The sequence below is a fragment of the Panthera tigris genome, chromosome E3 (genome assembly GCF_018350195.1).
Source record: "Panthera tigris isolate Pti1 chromosome E3, P.tigris_Pti1_mat1.1, whole genome shotgun sequence".
Taxonomy (NCBI): Eukaryota; Metazoa; Chordata; class Mammalia; order Carnivora; family Felidae; genus Panthera; species Panthera tigris.
The window spans coordinates 38379688-38402301 of record NC_056675.1 but is presented as its reverse complement, the minus strand read 5'-3'; the positions used below and the strand labels follow the sequence as shown (position 1 = coordinate 38402301).

Below are 22614 nucleotides of genomic sequence, written 5' to 3'. Positions count from 1 at the left end.
GACACACAGTACGTGTTCAGGAAGCCCCTCTGACCTCCCTGAATGCTGCATGCACCTGAGGCCCAGCTCACAATGCCCCTCTTCCAGGAGGCTATCGCTTGGGGCCACCTGAGCACTGACCGAGCTCAGGACAGGCCAGGGTCTGGCTGATGACTAGACCTGGTCTGACGACTGACGGCTTGTTTCTGACCTCTCTCCACAGGGCCCAGCGCAGAGGCCAGGGCGGGCTTTGCAAACTCATCGTAGTAAAACGCAGATTCTGACTCGGTGGGTCTGGATAGGCCCAAGCCTGCATCTGTAACAACCCCCCCCACCCCGGGGTGACACTGCTGGGCCCCGGGCCTCACTTTGAGCATCGAGGGCTGGAGCTCATTGCTCGGTAGGGGCTTGGTGTGGGTCTACGGACTCACAGTCACGGATGAACGAATGCACACACCTCTTACCTAAGAACCAAAGAGCAATGAGCCAGCAGGCCTGGGTCACCCCTCGCAATGAAGGACCGTCACAGAGACCTGCAGACGTGGGTGTAGGGGCAGCTGCCAGCCAGCTTCCCTCATCCTTCTAGAGTGTAGTATCTGGAAACTTTTTATACAGCCTTTTTGTTTTTATTGCACATCATATAAAATGGACTGCACCGTATTTAAAACAGACAAGGCATTCACACGGATGTAGAGACCCAGACCTTTCCTCTTTTCTGGCCCTCGCCCATACTCCACACCGCTCCTGAGGCTGGAGATAGCTTCCCCCACATACCCGGCAAAGCCGAGCCCGCCCGCACTGCCCAGTTTGGAGACTGCTGGTGACGATGACAGGTATCTAGGCGGGATGGGTGGGCCAGCAGAGCACCTAACATGTGGCAGTGACAGGCTTGTGGGCACCTGGTCTGCTGGTGGAGGCTGGGATTATGGCCAAGTGTCAAGAAGGAAGGCAGGGCAAGGGCAAGCTGGCCCTGGATGTCCACCTCAGGACGAGGACACCCTGTACCCAGAAGACCTCGTCCTGGCTAGCTGGCGGCCACCCACGGCGGGGTCACAGGGAGACAAAGGGAGACAAACCATGGGCACTGACAAGAGGAAGGGACTGGGGCCCTGAGGCCCGTGGAAACGGAGTTGGGAAAAGCCGACCCAACTCGGTGCCATCGTCACTTTCACGGGGGGTTGATGTGGTCCCCAGGCCCCGAAACGCCCGTGGAGGCCTGGCTCGCCGAGGGGGGCTGCAGACGCTCACAGGCTGCGGACGGCCGCGGGTGGGGAGGGGCGGACCGGCCCGCGGCCCTGTCCCGCTTCTTCTTGCCCACGGGCTGCCGCCTCTTCCTCTGGAGCTTCTCCTTCCGGGCCGCAGAGGTGGTGAAGGTGATACAGTGGGCATCCAGGAAATCCAGCAGCTTCCCCAGGGCCATGCGGATGCCATGCTGCTTCAGCTCGGCCTGCAGCTCGGCCAACTCAAAGGGCTGATAGAGCAGGACCTTGCGGTAGAGGGCCGGCCGGGAGCGGATGTAGCGCCTCACCGCCTCCTCCGTGGCTGCCGCCTGGACGGCCGTCTGTGATGCACTTATCTCCTCTTGACCCTCTTCATCCCCCACAGACTCAAAGGCCACTCCAAACTCACAGGAAGAACTGCAAAGAACCAGACAAAAAACGTTTTGTGACCCTCCTCTCCAGCACCCCGAGACCAGGAGTCTCTTTGAGGGAAAGAGCGTTCCTGTGTCCCCTGCAGAGCCCAACACGTGGCACGGATGACCTCCCAGGGTGGCAGGAAGCTCCAGGCCGCTGCAATCCTGTCATTCTTGCTGCGGCGGGGGCAGGATCCTACCCTCTGCCAGAATCTACCGCCGGCAGCAACAGGTGCTACCGGGAAGGCCAGCCCCGCCCCCTCACGAGAGTATCCTGAGGGCAAGGATACGGGAGCCCCAGAGGTCTGCTCAGGAGGCTCACAGGGGACTGCCCGTAACCCCAGCTGGGTTTCCTACAGTTCAAATGCAGAAGGCAGCTGGGCTTTCTCAACATCGGCATTAGGCCTTGCTTCCGCCAACTCACGGACCCACTGGCTGTGGAGGACTTATGAAGCCACTCGCCCTGTCCTTCGGTCCCGTTACCTTTGTGAGTTAAAGGAGCCGTCACTGCTGTCCACGGAGGAGGCCACTGATTCCTGGGAGGCTGGGAGCTGGGCGTCACCATCAGGGCCTGGAGGCTCCTCCCTGCTCGTTGGAGGGAGGCTTCCACCAGGAGGATTCTCTTGATGGGAGGAGCCCTTGGACGTCTTGCTGGCTTGGGTCTGGCTGTGAGGCGCCTCCAGGAGCACCCGTGAGGACTGGCTCTCGTTCTCGGAGTCTGACTCCAGAGTCTGGTGAGTGTACTGGAATATCTCCTTCAGTTTCAGGACCATCTGGCGTTTGGGTAGAGGGCGGACGCCAAACCTGAATGGGGAAACAGGTGAACTTCAGCAAAGAGCAAACAGTTATCAACAAATTAAATTAATGGCTTCGTGTAACTGAAATCTTAAATGCCTGACTTTTGTGAGCATTCAGAGATGTCTACTCTGCAGGCCAACTGAGCTTACATTGAAGAATATTCCAGAAGGACCACTCCCAGGTTCTGAGCGATGGTGGTAGTGGGAACACCTTCTGTGCCCAAGGTGAGGAGCAGCATTGATGGGGATGTGATAGTTTTGATGTTCTTTTAAAAAATCAGATCTCCTTATTCAGACTGTTAAGGCGAGTGTCCCATTTCCATCCACATGGCTCATGGAGACCTGTCACCCGATGGGTCACCTGACGGAGTCTCCTCTCTTAGCTTCTCCGGGAACAGTGTGCGGAGAGCCAGACGTCACACACTCTCCCACCCCCAGCGGCTCCTGCTACCAGAGCCCCACAGCAGGACCTTCATCTCCGGCCTCACTAAAGCCTGGACGCTCACAGGAGGGAGCGGACCACTCAGGAGCAAGTTTTCAAGAACAACACCAACCTATCCAGTTCTTTCTTCAGTACCGGGGTCTCCATGATGGAATACCTTGGCATTGGGGTTATGGGCACTTTCGGGGGCAAGTTCTTCCAATGAGCACCTTCTAGGTAGAACAAAAGAAACACGTATCAGCACAAGGGACCTGGATTTACCTCTTTTGAGCTCAGTAGGATCACCGATAGAAATCCTGCCTTCGAAGGAAGCCTAGCCACCGTTGTGCATGAGAGCAGTATGTTCACCCCTTCATCGTTTGAGTCTAGAATCGTGTCTTTTCGGAAAGCATCGCACGGCACGTGATGAGGGCCACAGCCCTTGTGCGATGCCGATGCTGCGGGAACAGGGAGGAAGGCAGATTCATGGCTGCCAGGGGGTGGGGTGAAGGGGCAGCGGGAGTGGCTGCTGACGGGATGACGAAAATGTTCTGGGATTCGTGGTGATGCTTGCGGAACACTGTTAATGTACTGAAACCACCGAGGGGTATGGTTTCATTTTTGTTTCGTAGCTACTGTCTATCACCGTGCGCTGTTAGACCACTGACTGTTCCCTGTGCTGTTTTATTCCCAGGACTTACTCATTTGTCCTGGGAATAAGGCCTGCACCTCCCACTCTCCCTCCCGTTTTACCCAGCCCCTCACAGTTGCAGAACATTGTTAATGTCCTAAAAACCACTGGATTGTACATCGTAAAGGGTAAACTTTACGGGGTGTAAATAACAGCTCAATAAAGCTGTTATTTTAGAAGAGAAATCAGTATTTTAAAGACAAACGGGACAACTTAGGAATATATTTGGTTCTTATCCTTTTTATGAGCTTGGAGTCCTTTGAGACTCCAATGAAAACAGGCCGTCTCCTGAAAAAAAGCACAAAAGTCTTTGTATGATTTGAGAAAGCCTGTCACTTCGTGGAAGCCCACCTCAAGTTCAGACTGAGGTCCCCCCGCCCCGGTCTTCTGATGTCTCCTGCAGTGGTTCTCACGGCACCACCTGGGAACTGGCTGGTTAGAGATGCAAATTCTTGGCCGAGCCCCAGACCTGTGGGGTGGGGCCTGGCCGTGTATGTGTTAAGATGTTCTCCAGGCACTTCTCAAGTCCATTCAATGCTGGGAGTGCTGGTCAAGGCCCAGATGGTCTCGGGTTTTAGGAGGAAATGAAACACCGGGTCGCACACAGACGCTCTGTCCGCAGGCTGCTTCCATGCTACCAGCCACCGCTTGGTGCGACCCTGCCCTTCCCGGCTCTCCCAGGATCCGCCCGGCAGGGGACAGGGTGGGCGGCAACACCTCAGGGACTGGCACGGGGGACTCTGACTGAAATGAGCTGGGAAACGGCATCCCCCCACGGGGCTGGGGGCTGGTGGATGAGGAAGGACCTCCCCCGCTTGCCCACCTCTTGTTTTTTTCAATGAGATGCAAATTCACATGTAATTTTAAAGTGAACGATCCAGAGGCACTTTGGACATTCCCAGTGCGGCGCCACCCCCACCTCTATCTAGCTCCAAAGCATCTTTGTCACCCCGAAAAGGCAATTCCGTACCCAGCACGCTGCCCATTCTCTCTGCGCCCCCGCTCCCGGCAACTGCTCGTCTGCTCCTGTCCTAACAGAGGTGTCTCCTCTGGACGTGTCACGGAAATGGAATTACACAGCACGTGGTCTCCCGTGACTCCGGTCTCTCACCGAGCATCGTGTGTTCAAGCTTCATCCATGACGTCCCAGGTCAGTACTTCTGTCCTTTCTGTGGCTGATAATACCCCACTGCGTGGATGGGACCGCACTGCCTTTACCCCTGCACATCAGCTAAGGGACGCCTGGGTTATTTCCCCGCTTTGGCCGCCGTGAGCACTCGGGTACGAGGATCTGTTGCGGTCCTGACTGCGCTTCCACTGAGCGTGCTCACAGGAGTGGAGCTGCGGGCTCGGCACGGCAGCTCTGTCTCACCTCGGGAGGAACCACGCTTGGGCGATTCTGAGGTGCACCTGAGGTGTTCGTGTCGGCCTTCAGAAGTGCTGGCTCAGCAGTCCCGAGCAGGGTCCAAAGACAGCAATTTTCACCCGAGCCCAGGGGAGCCACCGGACCCAGGCAAGGATACGAACTGGCTAAGGGGTACTCTGGAAGCAAGCCCGCTGTCCCTGAGCCGGGAGGCGGAAGGGAGGGCTCAGACGGCCCTGCGCTGTCTTCACCGTCCCCTCCAGCCCCTTAGTGTAAAACAGTGTAAGAGACAACTACCCCCACCCCCCAGCCCGCCCCGCTACTCACTTGGCGTCTCTAACCCTTCTGATTTCTGAGCTTCATCAGCACTCGGCGTCTGGGCCGCAGGAAGCAGCTCTGGAGACGTCTGTTCTTTTTCATCCCAGTGGTCCCACAGAGCGGAGTTCAGAAAGCTCTGCCTGCTGCTCCCAGGCGAGCCGGCGCAAGGGGACTTCTCTGGAGCCTTTCTTTGGCCGGCAAGGCTTCCTCGGATGGGGGTGGTGCCCGAGAGGGCCGGGGAGCGGCCGTAACCGCTGGGACTACTGGTGCTCAGGGGCCCCGTCAGCTCGAGATTCAAGCGGTCGATCGGAATCGGAGAGAGGGGCTCCATGTGCCAGTGGCAGTCGTCAAGAGGGATCGGAGGGTCGTTGTCCGGCAGGGGGCTGCTGTTGGCCACCTCCCGCTCGTCTTCGCTGTCCTCCACCTCCACCACCTCACTCGCGGTGGCCTGATTCGGCAGGCTGGGCCCGAGGGGCGAGCGCTTCCGGAGCCGCCCCGTGGAATCGGCGAGGCCCCCTGAGATGGGACAGGCCGCCAGAAGAGCAAGGTGCTGGGGGTGCCCGGGGTGGGGACTGCATGGGCCCCTGCTGTCGGGGCTTCCCGCAACGATGGGGCCCAAGCGCGGTGGCGACATCTGGGGCCTGGCTATCGAACACGTATTTGCAGCTTCGGGTCTATCCCTGTTTTCTAGGGAGGCCCAGGGTTTGAACTGGGCCATGTGATCCACTAAAGCCCTGGACCTGAGGCCTGTTATTTGGGTCTGGGATGAAGAGTCACGGCTTCTGCTGGCCAGGGGGGTGGCGGGCACCAGCCATGAGGCGTCTGTGGTGCTGTCCTCCTCAGGGCCGCTCTCGGGGTCACAGAACAGCTGAGGGGTCCCTCTGCCCTCCCCTGAGCCCTGGCTCCCTGGCGGCCTCTCCTCCCCACACAGCAGTTCCGCCTCTCTTCGTGGTGGGCTTTGGAAAGAATCCTGATCTGCATCAACGTCGATGACGGAAAACAGCTCAGAAGACCTGGTGCTAACTTCTAGCACTTTCCTTTCTTCCAGGGGACCATTAAGAACTGACTTTGTTTTGGTTTGTTCCAGCTCCAGCTCTTCATCTGAGTCCAGTAAAAGGATAATCTCATCTTCTCTGTTCTTGCTGGCTGGAGTATTCTGAGATCGGGAGCTCAAATGACCAGGTTTTGATTGGGTGAGGTCAATGGATGGAGATTTTTCTGGGGAGGCCAGAGCCCCTTTATTTCTGCATTCCAACAAGGAACCACATTCTTTGTCTTTCTGAAGGCCTGGATCTTTGAGTAGCTTGCAGAGGCTCCTGCCCCTCCTCTGCTTGGATGGTGAGTCCTGGGAGGCCGCCCTAGAAGCTCCGCTGGGCGACTGGCCGGTGTGATGAGGGCGAGGGCAAGGGCGTGGCCGGCCAGGACTCCTGCCTTGAAGGAGCTTCGACAGGCACGGGCGCAACGGGGGTGCCTGCCGGTGGGCAGGGGTACAAGGACTCTCCGCCCCCTTTCTCGCGGCAGTGCCATTGTCTTCCTGGAGCTCACTTGTCGTCTGCGACGGTTCAGGGCATCTTCTGGGAGTCGATGAAAAGGGCTGTTCAGCGGCAGCAGCAGCCGAGCACCAAAACGCATCTTCCTTTCTCCCTGTCCGGCCGCCCCGAGAAGGGCGAGAGGAGCCGGGACGCCCCAGTGCTTCCTCTGGGGACCCTGCTGTGTCTACATCTGCACCAGGGCCCTTGAGTCGCAGGGGCGTGGACGGTCCCACGCTCTTCCATTTGACTGGGGCCTCATCTCTTCTCTGGCCACACAGTTCCATCTCTTCTGCATTTTCCGGCTGTTCGTGAACCTGAACACTTAATGAGATTTGTGCAGACAAGGGACCATCCTCCCCGAACCGGTCCGTTTCTTCCTTGACCTCTGGAGTGCTTTCCCCCCGGAGCAGCTTGCGCTGAGTGGCTGCAAATTCATAAATCTCTTCCATTTCTGCCTCATCCACTTTTTCTCTGTCTTCTTCACAGCCCTCGGATTTCAATGAAGCCTCTGCTTCTTCCTCTTCCTTTATCCACATGGACCTCAAGAGTTCTTGGAAGTTCTCCGCCCGGCTTTCACAGTCCTCGTCTTCCTTCTCCTTCCGTGGCCTGTCCTCTGAACCCATCACATCGGGCTCTTGTTCGCACAGAAGAACAAGCTCGCTAACGCCGAACCTGCAACGGGAAACGCCACGCATCACTACCCCACAGAGGCAGCAGCCGGTGCCCCGGCGCAGGTGAGGGTCATGGGGAGGACAGCCGTTGACTCAGTCCTGGCCTCTTCCCTGCTCTCTTCCAGACGGCGCCCATGCTCACACCCAGCAGCCCCCACCCCACACACACCAGTCAGCTCTAGAAGGAACTCGGGGACTTTAAGGAAGGGATCTTGGACTCCGCTGCGCAAACAGGAAGGTGCATCGGGCCGAGCTGGAGGACAGCAGCTGGTGGTGCGGCCCGGCTGGAGCTGCCCTGAGAGGCACCCGGAGCTCTGGACCGATGCAAACCAAAGACAGCGAACCCGTCACAGGTCAGCCGGGGCGAGGGGGGCACCACCTGCCGTGTCCCTGAACACTCTGTGGTCTGACTGGCACACTCAGAACCCCAGGGGCAGGCTGGTCCTCTCCCAAGGACGCACCCGAGGGCTGACACGGCCTCGGATGGACACGGTTCCCCTCGTTTTGTGGAGCTGCACGCCGCCCCTCCCGGCTGCCGCGTGGACTAGGTGCGAGCCCGCGGGAGTTAAACTACGCATCCTAGCTGCTTCTGTTTTCTGGGACCTGGGAAAGGACGGCCACCCCTAGGCTTTCGTGGTGGAATGGCCAAGGAGTAGCAGGGCTTTGGGGCAGCTGAGGACCACCCCCATCACACCCAGGGAGCTCCAAGCCACGTGACTCGGCAGAGGCCGTCCACCACCAGCGCTGGGCTCTCCCGCGAGCGCCCGCTCTGGCCAGACTTCCGGTCAGTACATCCCAGGTGAGGACACCACTGAGCATAGACCTGGGGTTAACACGGAGAGGGCGCAGCCCTGGCCCTCCTGCGAGCCGTCAACCTGCTACTCCTTGGCAGTGAGCGTCAGACGCCGTGAGGTAAACGGGAAGAACGATCGGACCTGCGGGCCAGAGCGCTCAGGCCGGGCGCCAGCCGGGGAGGCACGCCGGGGTCCGCGGTGTAGAGATAGTGCAGGAGCGCACGGGCAGCCTCGGCGCTCACGCCACCCAGCAGCGCGCGCTGGCTCTTCACGCCGCCGTCCTCCACGGCGAAGAAGCCTTCGCTGTTCACCTGAAAACGAAGGGGAATACAGGAGGTTTACCGACCTCACGAGTCTGACTCGGGGGCCACACAGAGGGGGCCCCTCCTCCACACAGCCTTTCCCCGGCGCCAGCGTCAGCCAGTGTCGCGCCGGTCTGCCCCGCAGGCTCTGCGGTCAGGCCATAGGACTTCGCCGTTGATAAAAGCAGACCATGATGGGTGTTTAAGCGCCCGGTCGCTTCCCTCTCGACAGACACATCGGAGGCACTAGAACCTTCTGGGAGAGGCCGACAGTAGCTTCCTGGATCCTGCGACACAACGTTGAAGTCAAATGCGTGTCGGTGCGGGTCGGTGCAGAAACGTCTGTCAGCAGCTAGGTCGAGGATGACTTTATAATTACAGACACAGAGGAAAAGGAAAAAATTCTGGGGAAAAGTGGATTTTTATTCAGTGAATCAAGAAATCTGATGTTTCCCAATCCTCCGTTCATTTCCTCATACTGCTTCCTAACCTCAAAAAGGTCTCCTCCGTGAAGTGTAACTGAGAGGACGGAGAGACGGGTGAGAGCGTGGGCAGGGAGGGGGGGTGCGGAGGGGAGGAAGGGGGTGGGAAGACAGAGGGAGAGCCTGGACAGAGTGGAAGGGAGCATAAGAGAGCACCCAGAATGGGAGGGGTGGGGGAGAGGAGGGAGGAGGGGGCGGGGGGAGGAGGCGGAGGGGTGCTGGGAAGAGGGGAGGGGGAGGAGTGGAGAAGGAGAGAAAGGAAGGAGGGGAGGGGGGGAGGGAGGAGGGGAGGGGCAGGAGAGGAAGGGGGGGAAGGGAGAAGGGGGGAGAGGGGACGTACTCACATACTGCATGAGAAGGGGGCAGCGGGCGTAAAGCACGAACTTGTGGGCGTAAAGCACCTCCCCGCTGTCTGTCTGAAGCTGGATGTCGCTCAGCTGTGGGTTATTGACCATGGCTCTGAAGTCAGCCAGCAGCAAACTGAGGGTGAGCTGGAAGGAGGGGGAGCAGACCGGGCTAACAGCAAGTTCCCCAACTTTAGGGGTGCCTTGAGCTCCTGTCCACAAGGCTCGCACGCCGGGTTCCACCTGTTATCACCCTGAGGCTCTCAACAATATGGGACAGCACGCTAGCTCCTTGCTCAAGTTCTCCATTACCCGGAATCCCCTGGCCCACAATGCGGGGGACGAGCGAGTGGAGGCATGACGGCTGCAAGAGAGCTGCAGATGAGGCATTAGCCGCGGCCGAGCAGGGTGCACGTTGGGCTAAGTGCTTCATAAACACCGTGTGCGGCCCGCTGTGACAGGCAAGGATCCTGAGCCCTCGCCATTCAGGTACCGGGCTGACGGGAGCTCCGAGTCCCTTCTCCGACCCCGTGCCACGGTCTTCAGGTAGACCGTGGTGTGAAGGGTTTGGCTGATACCAATATACTAACAGGATGACATCCTCTCTAAGGAAAACCCAACTTCCAACCCAGCGTCACCAACAGGGAACGTGAACCATTATCCGGAGGCCAGCCTGGAACCTGATGTCAGAGGGGCACAGTAGATGCTGAACAAATGAATGAAAGTTCAGGGAACAAAGCCCCTCACAGAGCAGCGGTGATCCTTGTGGGCTCTCAGGACAGAGCAGGCTCCTGGGGCTTGGCTACTGTGGTACCCTAGAGTGCAGTGACGATAGGGACAGAAGCCTCATGGCAGAACCCTAGAGGGGACAGGAGACTCCTGTGGTCTCTTGCCTGGCTTAGCTCAAAGGCCAATGAGGGTCTAGTGCACTTGTGGAAGGGTCTGGAGACAGTGAGCTGACTCAGTGGCCAGGACCACAGGGTTGGGAGCAGGGCCAGGCTGCCCGGCCCACAGGGAGAAGCCCGGTCCTTACCGAAGTTTGGCGGCCCCTCTCCAGCTGCTCTTCCTGGGGTGGCGGGATAAACCCAGTCAGTGGAAGGCCAGTGGGTGACAAATCCATCCCTGAGAGAAGAATTCACAGGTTAAAAGAACATCACGTCCGGCAACGTCAATCTCCAGGCATCACCTGTCAGCCGGCTGACCCCAGAGGCACCCTGCAGGTACTTGTCACCCGAGGGCTTCTTCACTGAAGTGAACCACCTACTGATAGGTTTTACCCCCTCACCCAGAGACACAAGCAGCCTGCAGGTCTCTTGCTCTGGGAAAAGGGCTGTGTTCTGGGTTAAAGTTTAAGGTAATTGTGACAGACTCACCAACACGACATTCATCTGAGAAAAAAGGAAAGCACTTACAGAGACCGCATTCTCGCCATCTTATGGGGACAAGCCAGAGACCCCCAGGTCTGAGCGGCTGTCACCATGTCACAAGGACTAGCCAGTGACGCTGCAGCCATGGCCGGGGCGGGGGGGAGGTGGGGAGGGCGGGTCTGGCCCCGGTGTCCCATCCGGTGTCTCACCTGCAACCCCTCCCGGGCTGGCTGGTCCCCCACTGCAGGGCCATGGGCTGGCATTCATCCCCTCTCCCGCCAGGTCCACAAGGTCCTGCAGGGCCTGGTGCTCCCTCTGGCTGGCGGAGGGGCCCGGGCTCCTGGGGCCGTGGCCTGCAGGGTGGGCACTGGGGACAGCAGGTGGCATCTGCACTCCCAGCTCTGGCTGGTCAGGCAGCCCTGGGAGGAGCATGGGCTCCTGTGTAAGAGCCTGAAAGAAGTCAGAAAGCCGAGTGACCAAATGGCTACTGCAGAAGCCGCCACGCAAAGGATCCCTGAGAGTGCCAGCCACAGCCCAGAGCAACCCTGTGAAGCTTTTCTCTCTCACCATCTATCAACGGACTTCTCTCAGTGAAGGCCATGCCTGCTGCATCTATGTCTGCGGAAGGTTCCTGAAGGCCCTGTCCTCCTAACGTCATCTAAATGGCCTCAAGCTTAGTGACTCTAGGCACACCTGCATCAGGCTGGTTCCTGGGCCCCACCATACGTGGGTTATACCAGCCCCCCCGGGGGTGGGGTCCTGGACTGCATTTCAGTCACACTCTCCAGGGACAGGGTACATGTGGGAAACTGGCCCGTTCTTCCCAGGAGAGCCATCAGTTCCTACACACAGAAACATGCTACAGTCAACGCCTCTCAACTTCCTACCCTTCCTTCCTTTTCAGACTTTCTGTTGATGACCAGTGCCGCATTCCTGGAGCTGCTGGCCTCTCCCCGGAGCCCCCCGTATGCCCAGAGGGGAGGGCGCACCTTTGCAGGCCGCTGGGGCACCATGGGAGGGACCAGGCTTGCCGTGTAGAAGGCTTCCAGGGCCCAGGCTCCAGTCAGGGCGCTGCCTTCCCACAGAAAGTTCTGCTTCCCTCCAGGTGGCCGCAGACACCGACCGGCCTTTCCCAGCTCTTCCTTTAGAATCCTGCTCGTGGGAAGCGGCGGCGTGCTGGACAGCTCCACCTCCTCGGCAAAGAGCTGGGCCACCCGATCCGCCGTCAGCCTCCCCGTGGTCTCCGGGTCCTGGACTAACAACGGGGGAGGGGAAATAGGCGCCTTCCTCTTGCGGCTCTTCTTTTCTGGAGGTAAACAGAAGCAAAGGGTCACGAGGCCCAGCCGCAGTCACCTCCGGCCAGCAGCGTGGAGAGCCTCCCCCCGCAGGGGTGCGCCTACCTGCTCCCAGTCTTATCCTCTCAGAAAAGGCATTTCCCAGGCTGAGCGCCGCTGGCACAGCCTCCCGCTCCATCTCAGACCGGGACAAGGCCATGGCCACCAGCAAGTCCTCGGACGGCGCCTCGGGCTTGGTGACCCTCCGCTTCCTCTGCAGCTCCTTCTGGTTGGTGGCTCCCCTCCGCTTCAGACCTCCAGCGTGATGGCTGAAGCTTAAAAGACAGCCAAACAGGTTAGTGAGGCCGGAAGTGTGAGCGCTTCCTCTTCTGAGGCGGTCCCCGCTGGACCAGAGAGGCCCGGACCCCTTCTACTCTCTGGTCAGGAGAGAAAAGGGATAAATGTGAACTCATCAGACAGAGGCGTCAATTGCTCTGGGCATTCGCTGTATTCATCCCGTTGCCTTGTGTAAGCTCAAGTGATTCTGGGCCACGTGTGCTGCGGCCCGGAGAGCAGAGGCTCTGGGACCTTCCACGTGATGCTACCCAGCTGAGTTCTTGGCAGACGTACAAAGCTGTAAATGGTACCCGCACATGCTCCGTGTGGCCAGACCCTGCCAATGGAGCCCACATTCGACGGCTCTGAGTCAGCTTCCTGGATTCCACCAACTTCTGCCCAACCATACCTCAGATGCCCCTCAGGCAGTCCCTTGGCCACGCTGGCCACGAAAGGATCCCTTCCCCTCCTGCAGGGGCCCGTGGGCGGAGCCTCTGTCCGAGGTCTGAAGGAAAGGACTCCCAGCTTAGACCACCAACATGGTCAGCCAGCTTGGAGGAGATTGACTTAAAGGACTTTCTGGCTGGAGAACGCAGACTGCCTGGTGAATCCCAACAGGCCGAGTGAGAAATAGGAGGGCAACGGTGAGAGAGAGACCGGGAGCGCAAACCCAGCTGTGGGGCTGCTCTGGAAGGTACCTCTCGTCTTTCCAGAGAAGCTCATGCTCTCCCCTGGGCCAGGGATGGCTCAAGAATCTCAGATATCACTTTGGAAGATCTACACAAGCCCTAATTTGGTTCAACTTCCTGGGAACCCCACATGATAACCACAGCCCCCCAGAGAGAAAGGGGCCATCCCAGTATCCACTACCCAGAGTTCCACAGACACCAGGCTTGGCCTTAGGGCAGGTGAGTCTCAAAGCCTCAGTGAGGGTGTCCATCGGCTGTCGTTTTCTACTTTAACAACCTTCTAGAAGGACCCACACACATCTTGTGTCTCTTCTTGGAAGTATTTAAAAAGCAGATATATTTCATCTGAGTAAGTAGTTGTCATCCAGTCCTATTGAAAGACAACAATGGCTTAGATAATATCTATGCTAGATCCTTAAAGCTTCCAATTCTGAGATGCTGCTGTTGATGTGCTACAATATAGACAGGCTCACCAGCTAAGAACTGACTTTTGCCAACCCCAGTCCCACCACTGGCCCAGCTCAGATGCCCATAACCTGTGTGCAAGACATCGGCCAGGACAAACAGAGCCATGCCCTTGGCCTTCCCTTTGCTCTTGACAGCTGTCAAAGGAAAGAAGTCCCAAACCTGCAGAAGTCCAGGGCCGGCACTAGATTGTTCCCTGTAATGCCGGCGTCCACCGTGGCAGGGGCAAGGTGCAGGGGAGCTGAGCTGCCCGCCTACCTGTGGTTTGCACACCAAGGACTTGTTTCTAGCTACGTGCAGGCCTCTTATTGTGACACTTATGCATTTAATTCATGCACATTAACAAAAAGGCCTGCGCTTCTGTCTTGCCAACTCTTTGAACGATGCCGAGTCCTTTAACGTTAATGGTGTGAGAATCGGACCGCGTGGAGGTGGAAGCTGTGCCACAGCACACGGGACACAGACACGGGACAGCGGGCTACCGAATTCCTCAGTGGCCCAGAGGGCACCGACCACAGGATGCCGAGAATGGAAAAAGCTCAGAAAGGCCCTCCAGGAAACCAGTCCAGCCAGTCCTTTGCGTAGACACACCCGTGAGGACCATCTCAAAGCCTTCGAGGACGCAGCATCTGTCTCCTCTCCATGCTAGTGGGCACTGTGCCTGATTTCCTCCTCAAATGTTTCATTTCCAGAATCTAGGGAGGGGTCTAGGGTTCCGTTGTTCTCTAACACTACAAAAGGCTTTAAAAAGAAAAAAAGCGTTTCTGTGGTGTTCCTCCTTTTCATGTGACTCACCTTGATGCCAGTGTGCCACAGGCCCCCTCCGGCGGAACCGTCTGCAGCCGCACGGCCTGGAGCAGGAGCTGGGGGCCCACGTCCATGTTCACCGCGCACTGTTTCAGGTGACTGATCCTGCTCTTCGGGGTGAGAAACGGCCTCCCGCAAATCGGGCATTCGGGGATCCGTGGTGTGGTGGGTGCCAGTGCCTTTTCAGCCTCATCCAAGCACCTGGAGGAAGACGGTGAACACAGAACGCTCTCCCTGGTAACGTGGATTGTAGCAGGCCTGCGTCCACGTCAGCACGGACATGCTGCGGGCCACAGCCAGCTCCCCCACGCGGCCTTCGCTCAGCCTCCGAACCCCTACGTTTAGGGATCTGTTAGCAAAGCCGGCTGAAGAAGGCAAGGACAGGTTACACGGAGGCAATCCCGCTCCTAAGTATATACCCCGAAGAACTGAAAGCAAACATTCAAGCTAATACCCGAAACACACGCTCACAGCAGCTCTATTCGCAATATTCAAAAGGTAGAAACAACACATTCACCCGCCAGCGGAAGAATGGATGAGACATGGTCTATGCATACAATGGGGCATTCTTCAACCATAAAAAGGAACAGAATTCTGATCCGTGCTACAACCTGAATGAACCACAAAAACAATATGTTGAGTGAAGGAAGCCAGACACAAAAGGCTCCATCTTGTGTGATTCCCCTTACGTCCAGAACAGACAAATCCACAGAGACAGAAAGCGCATGAGCGGCTGCCAGGGGCTTGGGGTGGGCGTTGGTGGGGGTGGGGAGGGAGAGTGAGTGCTAAGGGGTACAGGGTTTCTTTTTGGAGGAGTAAAAATCCTCTAAAATTGTGGTAATGGTTGCACAACTGTGGACATAATAAATAAAAGCCACTGAACAGTTCGTTTTAAAAGGATCAACTGTATAATACGGGAAAGGCATCTCGATAAAGCTATGTAAAAAAACAGCAAGGACAGGTTGATGCCAACACTGAGGTGCTATGGTCACGGTCAGGTGTCTCCGGATTCCCACCACAGATTCTGCTGGACCTGTCACACCCATGGGAGAGGTGACCACTGAGAGGCGACAGGCCATTCCTACCGGTTCACATGCTGCTCCCTCCGTGTCACGTTCATGGCTGAGAGGTTCTTTTGACAGATCTGGCAGAAGAACAACCCTGTCTCCTCCAGGTTCTCATCAGGTAACGATGCTTGTTCCTGCCCAAACTCCTGCTGCAGGGCCAAGGCCACCGCCGCGTCACTCTCTGTGGCAGGGAGCCAGGGCCCCGACCCTGTGAAGAGGCATGAAGAGCCGTGAGGACGAGCTCACCTGCATACCCCTGCACCGCCTGCCAGGCCTCACGGAGCACCCACAGCGGGTGGAGTGTGGAGAAAGCAGACCCGGCCCCGCCCTGTCCGTTGAGTGTGGATGTAAGCAGGGCCCCTGGAGCAGGAACTCCCCCAAGCGTGCAGAAGAACCCTGGGAAGCCTGTTAAAGCGCAGGTCTGCATCCCGCAGGTCTAGGGGAGGCCTGAGATTCTGCATTTCTGACGGGTCAGGGCCACCGTCTGAGCAGCAGCGTCCTGGAGAACGAACGCGCCTTCTGTCTTCCCCATTTCTGCAAAAGTCTGCCTCGGGCGTTCCAGGCTTGCAAGGCTCCTATTCCAATAAATCTAGGTTTTCTCTTCAAAGTGCAGCCTTTCCTACTGCTAGGACCTTTTGTTTCCCATCCTAGAAAAAACAGGTCAAAGTGAAATAAATGCCTTTCTGTCTTCAAAGGTGAGTGTCCTTCTCAGCATCAGACCAAAGGACGGACTGACTGGTTCTGGGTCTGGAGATGGTGCCCTCGGTGGCTGGGCCACAGCCGCGGCCCTCTGTCACATCTGAATTTGTTGGAGCAGACCGTTGGCACTCACAGGGAGGTGCTCGGAGAACTTCACAAATCCTCAGTCCTTGAATATTCCTACAGTCTATCGCTCTTTCCACTAAAGCCAGAAACACATCACCCTTCATTTTGGTGCCCTATTTTTTTTTTTTTTAAACAAAGAAATGGTTTCTGTCTCCTGAATACTGAGCATGACTGGCTTTGCTGTGAAGATCGATGGAAACACCGAGTCCCACGGAGGGCGGGTGCCGAGCTCGTGTTCTAGCTGAGCAACTCCCGTGCGCCCTGTTGGTGCTGCGGGGACTGATGGCGCAGCAGCTGCCACATCGCTACCTGCGTGGACCTCAGAGGTAGCCTGAGAATCCTCAGTGCTCCCAAGGGGAAATCTGCACGTCGGTACCAAGAGACTCCATATTTATTAGCTGTAGGACCATCTATGCAGTCTCTTCCTATTTTTTTCCCTCATGTGTCTTTTCACCAGGGAGGAGGGCTCCTGTTGTTTGCGGGATAAAGAATGGGACTGCCTCCTGGGGCACACCACCTGTAATGTTGTTGCCAAGCTATTTTAACCCTGAGCCACTCAGACCTCTAGTCTACTCACGTGTGATGCAACACAGGGCTTACAGGAAATGGTTAAATGACACCGTGAGCAAATAAATCTAGAAAAGTGGGAAATTTTAAAACACAGTTGTCCTGCACTAATGAAAAAATCGTGAAAAAGACAAGAGGGCTATTCTAGAGTCTAGACTTTAAGACACTACTAAACTGTCACAGATGCAGTTTGTAGACATCTAGTTCTGACGGATCCTTATTCAGAAAAAAAAAGAAACCAGCTATAAAACTGTCCCTGGGACAAGTGAGGACATTTTAATATGAAGCGGACACCAGGCAGAATTATGGAATTAGGTGTGGCAGCAACACTTTGATCACGTAGGAGATCGAGGGGTGAAACATCATGATGTCTGGAACTTCCTTTCTAATGGTATAGAAGAAACATGTACGCTTAGAGACATACAAATAGATGGCAAAATGTTAATTGTTAAATACAGGTTGAGGGTATGGAGGTTCATTGTAATATATATTTACTTTTGTGCGTGGGAAAAATCTTGTAATAAAAAGGCAAAATAGGGACATCTGGGTGGCTTAGTCAGTTGAGCATCTGACTCTTGATTTTGGCTCAGGTCATGATCCCAGGGTCATGGGATCGAGCCCGGCATCAAGCTCTGTGCTGAGCATATAGCCTGTTTAAGATTCTCTCTCCCTCTCTCTCTGACCCTCTCCCCACTCACACTCTCTTTCTCTAAAAAATAACAAATAAAAATAAATAAAAAGAGGGAGAGGTATCTTGTCAAAGAAGGTGGGTGAGAAATGACCCAAGGGACCCTTCATTCTCTGGCTAGCAACAATGAATGGCCAAGGTACAATCCCGGGCAGAGAGCCCACCCCCACCAGAAACTCCTGGAATGCCAGCTCCTTCCCGCTCTGCCCTCCACCCCCCCCCCCCCCCCCCAGTTAAAACTTATCCCTGCGGGGAAGATGTAAAACTCCCATCATACCGTCCCCTGCCGTCATCTCCTCTCGAGGGCCCTTCGGGAGGTTTTCTTCAACTGCAGACTCCAGGGAGCACCGTTCGGAAGCATGCTGCAGGCGCTCAGGATCTGCTCTCTTGAACTGCTGCATCCGCTGCAGGACGAGCTCGGCCGTCCGGGGTTTGGAGGGACTGGGCCCCATCGCAGTCAGATGGGAAGGAGGGGGCTGGGAGTCGCTGTCCCGAGCGTCCTCTGGCAAGGAGGAAAACATTCACAGGCATGTGTTCTAGCTGGAGAAACAAAGCCTTCCACCAGACCCAGGTTAGACCCAAGTCTCAAGGGGCCTCTACCAACTGGTTGAGTTTAACCCTCAAGTGTGAATAGGAGTGATTATTGGTGTCTTCCCGTTGGGGGGAATATAAATAGACCTGTCATAAATATCTTTGATGGGAGGGGGAACAGGGAGTGACTGCTAATGAGCACAGGGTTTATTTCTGGACTGATGGAAATGTTCAAAAACTGTGGAGTTGTAATGACTACACAGCTCTGTGAGTATGCTAAAACCACTGGACTGTATGCTTGAAGAGTGTGCATTTTATAGAATGTGAATTCTTTCTCTAAAGCTGTTATTAAAGAAATATTAGGGGTGCCTGGGTGGCTTGGTCGGTTAAGCGTCCGACTTCGGCTCAGGTCATGATCTCACGGTCCGTGAGTTCGAGCCCCGCGTCGGGCTCTGTGCTGACAGCTCAGAGCCTGGAGCCTGTTTCAGATTCTGTGTCTCCCTCTCTCTCTGCCGCTCCCCTGTTCATGCTCTGTCTCTCTCTGTCTCAAAAATAAATAAACATTAAAAAAAAAAAAAGTATTAAAGACAAACATTTTGATCTTCCTAGGTCATAAGTTCAGTAACCTGGCGTCCACAGATGGCCTCTGGTGGGGATCCATGAAGCCCTGCAGTTTTATGCCAGTTTCACAGGTGTGCACGGGGGTGCGGTTTTCTGGGGGAGTCATGCGTGGCTTTCGCTAGACTCCCGAAGGGTGCATGAGGGACCAACGACCAATGTTTGGGTAACATCACTGATGCCTTACAACGGTCTCTGCCAGCTAAGTGTTTACCACCACTCCATTGACAGATCATGCTGACCACACTAGGTAAAAAATATCACTTAAGATCAGGAAGTAAAGGTGAGAAATATTTAGAAACAGCACCCAGGAGCCCAAATATCTTATGCAAGGCTGGTTCTCAGCTCTGCTTGAAGAAGGCATGTGTAGCATGCCTTCTCCATGGTTCAGTACACCAAGGACAGCAGGGTAAGAAACCTGCTTCAAACAGACAAAGGAAAAAAAAAGAACAAAGGTGTTGGAGGAGAAAGGAAGGACCTGAAGATTCTCTTGGGGGTTTAAACCCATCTGGCAGCTTCCTACTGCCTTCTGAGCCGCCTAAACGAACTGGCTGGCCCCATTGCAACTTACCCACTCTGGAATAAATTCAAGAAAATGAGAAGCAGCATTATTTTCCTGTTCATGTAACTTGTGTCAACTACATAATGTAAAGATTAATAGGAAACTCTGAAAGAGCAGAGGGCCACAAATATAATCATGTAGAAAGTTCACGAAGGGGTTATATTTGACCACTGTTTAAAACAGGAGTCAGCAAACTATGGTCCTCAGGCTGGCTGCCTGTTTTCGTTAATGACGTTTTGTTGGAACACAGCCCATTCATTTGCTTACACATTGTCTAGGGAGTTGAGAAGTTGCAACAGAGACCATGGCTGCAGAGCCAAAGTAATTTACTATCCGGCCCTTTGCAGGAAGTTTTCTGACTCCTGGTGTAAAACAGTGCCGTCATCTCTGGTTTCCTCTCTGGAAACGTACGGCCCGTGGCTCTGGCCCAGTTACCTGTCTGGGTGTTCTGCACATTCTCCTGGAGCACAGCAGAGGCAGGCACACCTCCCCCTCCATTCTCCGGGGGAGCTGCTTTGCTCTCCTGCCACTTGGGTGCCCCTTGCCTTCTAGTCCTCGGGGCCTGGCTGCCAGACCGAGTTTTCTTCTCCCTGGGGCCTTGAAGGGTTTTGCTCTTGGTAGCAGTTGGTTTGGTCCTTTTCGGTTTACTTGTCTCAGTGCTGTTTGAGGCCTTTTGTGTCTTCCTTTCCCCCGACACTTCCTTGGTGCCATTCTTTTTCACCCTTTGGAGAAAGGTGGCGCAGAGCTCCTTAAACTCATCGTCTGACTCATCCATCATCTGACCAACTTTAAGGCTCTCAAGTATTCTTCAGAGATCTGAGGTCTATCTGGGGACCCAAGAACAAGCCTAGCAGGGCCTCCTTCAGACTTGTAGCTCCATCACGGCTGCTCTCTGCTTCTCACTAGGACAGCTGGAGAGTTTGCACAATTGAGCAAAAAGTCGTGCTTTCCCCCGCATAAGAATTTAAATGCCTTTCTTCACACAGAGTCTGCGTTAAGCAGCACATTTAAAGTTCACATCTGAGAGCTTTTGCTGTCCAACAGATGCCTCCAAGGTAGGATACATATGAACTTCATGCTCAGGCAATTCTCCAAGATCTCCATAGTGATAAAGCACATTGGTTCATTCAATGTCACATCTGTGGAAAACCAAAAGCATCTGAATGTAATTAGACAGACATTGCATTTTATGCCCTTCCTGCCAGGAAGGTACAAGAGGATGCAGAGTATGGACAAAGTCCTCAGAGTAACAGTACCTGTGTCAAATACTCAAGTACAGCCTGGTGAACACAAACTCATGGTCTTACAGGATATCACAGCACAACACAGGGGGAGGGATCTAGAAACCCATCAAAGAAAGACCATGAGCATCTTGAAAGAGTGTTGTTTTCACTGAAATCTGGGGAATGAATGAATCCCATGAAGGGCAGTTACCGCAGAAACAAGATGATCGTCAAATGCAGAAAAACTATCCCTCAGGCCCTCTCGACAGACAACTTAATGTGCAGGGGCGGGACAAGAGGAATGAAGAAAATATGAGCTTCAACACTCAGGAAGAAACAAAAGACAAGAGTACAGGAGGCTCATTCATCACTGACATGAGCAATGTTTCCAAATCAAAAGAAGGCCACTTTTTTTCCACCCTCCCTCACCCAAGCAAGAGCTCCCCAAACTTAACTCGAACGGTGACCACTGCAAAGGCTGAGCCTTATGGGTGTGATTATTTACACTGGCACAGTTTAGTGGGATTCAGAAGTCAAAACTGAATGACCCAGTAACAAAGTTTATTTCAAATACCATATTGCAACCTCCACTGTCCGAGTAATCCAATTAATCACCTATTTTTCTGGAGGTGAGCAGACATGGACACCTGTAATCTACTTTGCATGGCTGGCCCATTCTCATCTTCTGTGTCACCTCTTTAAAGAAGCTTCCCTTCACCCTTTATCCAAGTGGACCCTCTCCACTGCCACCATTTTCTGTCACCACACACTGTTTTCACAATCGCATTTATCACAAGTTACCATCGTTTGTAACAGGTAACATTTATTGAATGCTTACTGTATGCCAGGCACAGGTCTAATTGCTTTATGAGTCTAGCTCGTGTCATCCTTACAACAATCCTGTTGGGTAGACTGTATTGTCATCCCTTTACAGCAAGAGTCGGGCACAAGACTAAGGGACTGGCTTAAGTTCACACAGCCTTTGAAGTGGCAGGGCCGGGATCAACTCCAAGCAGCGTGGTTCCAGGGCATCAACTCCTACATTTTCATTCATTTACTTAGTATCTGTCCCCTACTCAGCTCAAATTTCAAGAGGGCACAGCCTCATCTATTTCATTTCGTATTCGCTTGGGCTGGTGAAGTACCTGAATTGTAAAAAAAAAAAAAAAAAAAAAAAAAATGCTCGACAATTATTTGCTGCATTAATTAAGTGCAAAGAGTTTGGTATCATGGGGGCGAAGAGAACGTGGTGGGAGAGAAGGCTGCAGGGAGAAGCCCCTGAACTGAGCCTGTCGGACGCGGACGCGGGGAGCTAGAGCAAATCCCACCCTCCACACCCCGCTGAGTCTCCACATTGCCTTGGATACTAGCCCTAAGACGGCCCACCTCCTATACGTGCTCACTCAGTACTTGCTGAAGGAAGCGGCAAGTTTCCAGAGGGTCGGGACTTGGGTCTACTCCGCTTTGTACTCGCCGCTGCAGGAATGAATGGGCAGTGCGGGGCGGACCCTCCCGCTGCCCCCGACCCGGTGACACCAGGGAAGCGGGCGGGGGACCCGGCCTGGAGAAGGGCTGTCAAGGGCTCGGGCTGCTGTTAAGCCAGACGGCGAATTCCGATCGTCCGACTGACGCCCGGGCCGCGACCCCGGGGTATCCGATCAGCCCACCCGTCCTCCCTTCAGGCTGCCCCAGGCCCTCCAACCAAGTGCGGCTCCTGCCTCTACACCGCGGGCGAGAAAGAGTCTTCTCTCCCACCGAGAACGGCAAGGGCCCAAGGTGGCTGGACCTTCTCTCCCAACTGCAGACTCCCGGCCCTAGAGCCCGACTCCTCCTACCTCCGGCGCCGCCGAGGCACCTTCTCAACGGAGAATCTCGCGCCTACGCATGCGCCAAACGGCGCCCCCGGCGGAGGACTGCGTCTGCGCAGGCGCGGAAAGGCCCGGGACGCGCTCTTCCCGTCGTCCTCCGCGGCCCGGGCGCGCAGCTGCGATAGTTTCCGGACGCCGCGAGGCGGTGCGCTGCTGAGGGTGGCTCTCGAGGCTCGCGTGGTCGCCTGCGTGCGTGGCACCTCGCAAAGGTTCTTAAGTGTTGAGGAAGAGTCAGGGTGAGTTTAGGGCACCGCTGCAGTATTTAGTTGAAGTTGGGGGTCTACCACGGTTGACACAGGAAATGTCTTCGGATTCAGGGTCGCAGGGCGCGCCGGCCCGCTGGGGCGGGAGAGCCCCCTGCTCGAAGTAGCGAGCGGGCTGAGGCCGGGAGGTGGTGGCC

At 55.5% G+C, this 22614-nt stretch overlaps 1 protein-coding gene across 8 annotated transcripts; it reads right to left on the bottom strand.

Moving 5' to 3' along the window:
• Positions 1 to 589: 589 nt before the first annotated feature.
• Positions 590 to 22262, bottom strand: SLX4 (SLX4 structure-specific endonuclease subunit). Of its 8 annotated transcripts, XM_042971422.1 has the most exons (16): positions 21185 to 21491; positions 20380 to 20462; positions 19559 to 20262; positions 17690 to 17914; positions 15351 to 15540; positions 14254 to 14466; positions 12095 to 12303; positions 11684 to 12000; positions 10904 to 11144; positions 10361 to 10449; positions 9328 to 9474; positions 8341 to 8510; positions 5212 to 7406; positions 2964 to 3063; positions 2096 to 2416; positions 590 to 1616 (listed from the first exon to the last, which is right to left on the bottom strand). In XM_042971422.1, the coding sequence occupies exons 3-16, from the start codon at positions 19899 to 19901 to the stop codon at positions 1148 to 1150; spliced, it is 5229 nt and encodes a 1742-aa protein (XP_042827356.1). In that variant the 5' UTR covers positions 19902 to 20262; positions 20380 to 20462; positions 21185 to 21491; the 3' UTR covers positions 590 to 1147. The 8 variants fall into 8 exon arrangements, with proteins under 8 accessions (XP_042827356.1, XP_042827355.1, XP_042827362.1 ...); XM_042971421.1 differs by lacking the exons at positions 20380 to 20462; positions 21185 to 21491 and adding an exon at positions 22182 to 22262; XM_042971428.1 differs by lacking the exons at positions 20380 to 20462; positions 21185 to 21491 and adding an exon at positions 22182 to 22262 and having other exon boundaries at positions 3009 to 3063.
• Positions 22263 to 22614: the final 352 nt, after the last annotated feature.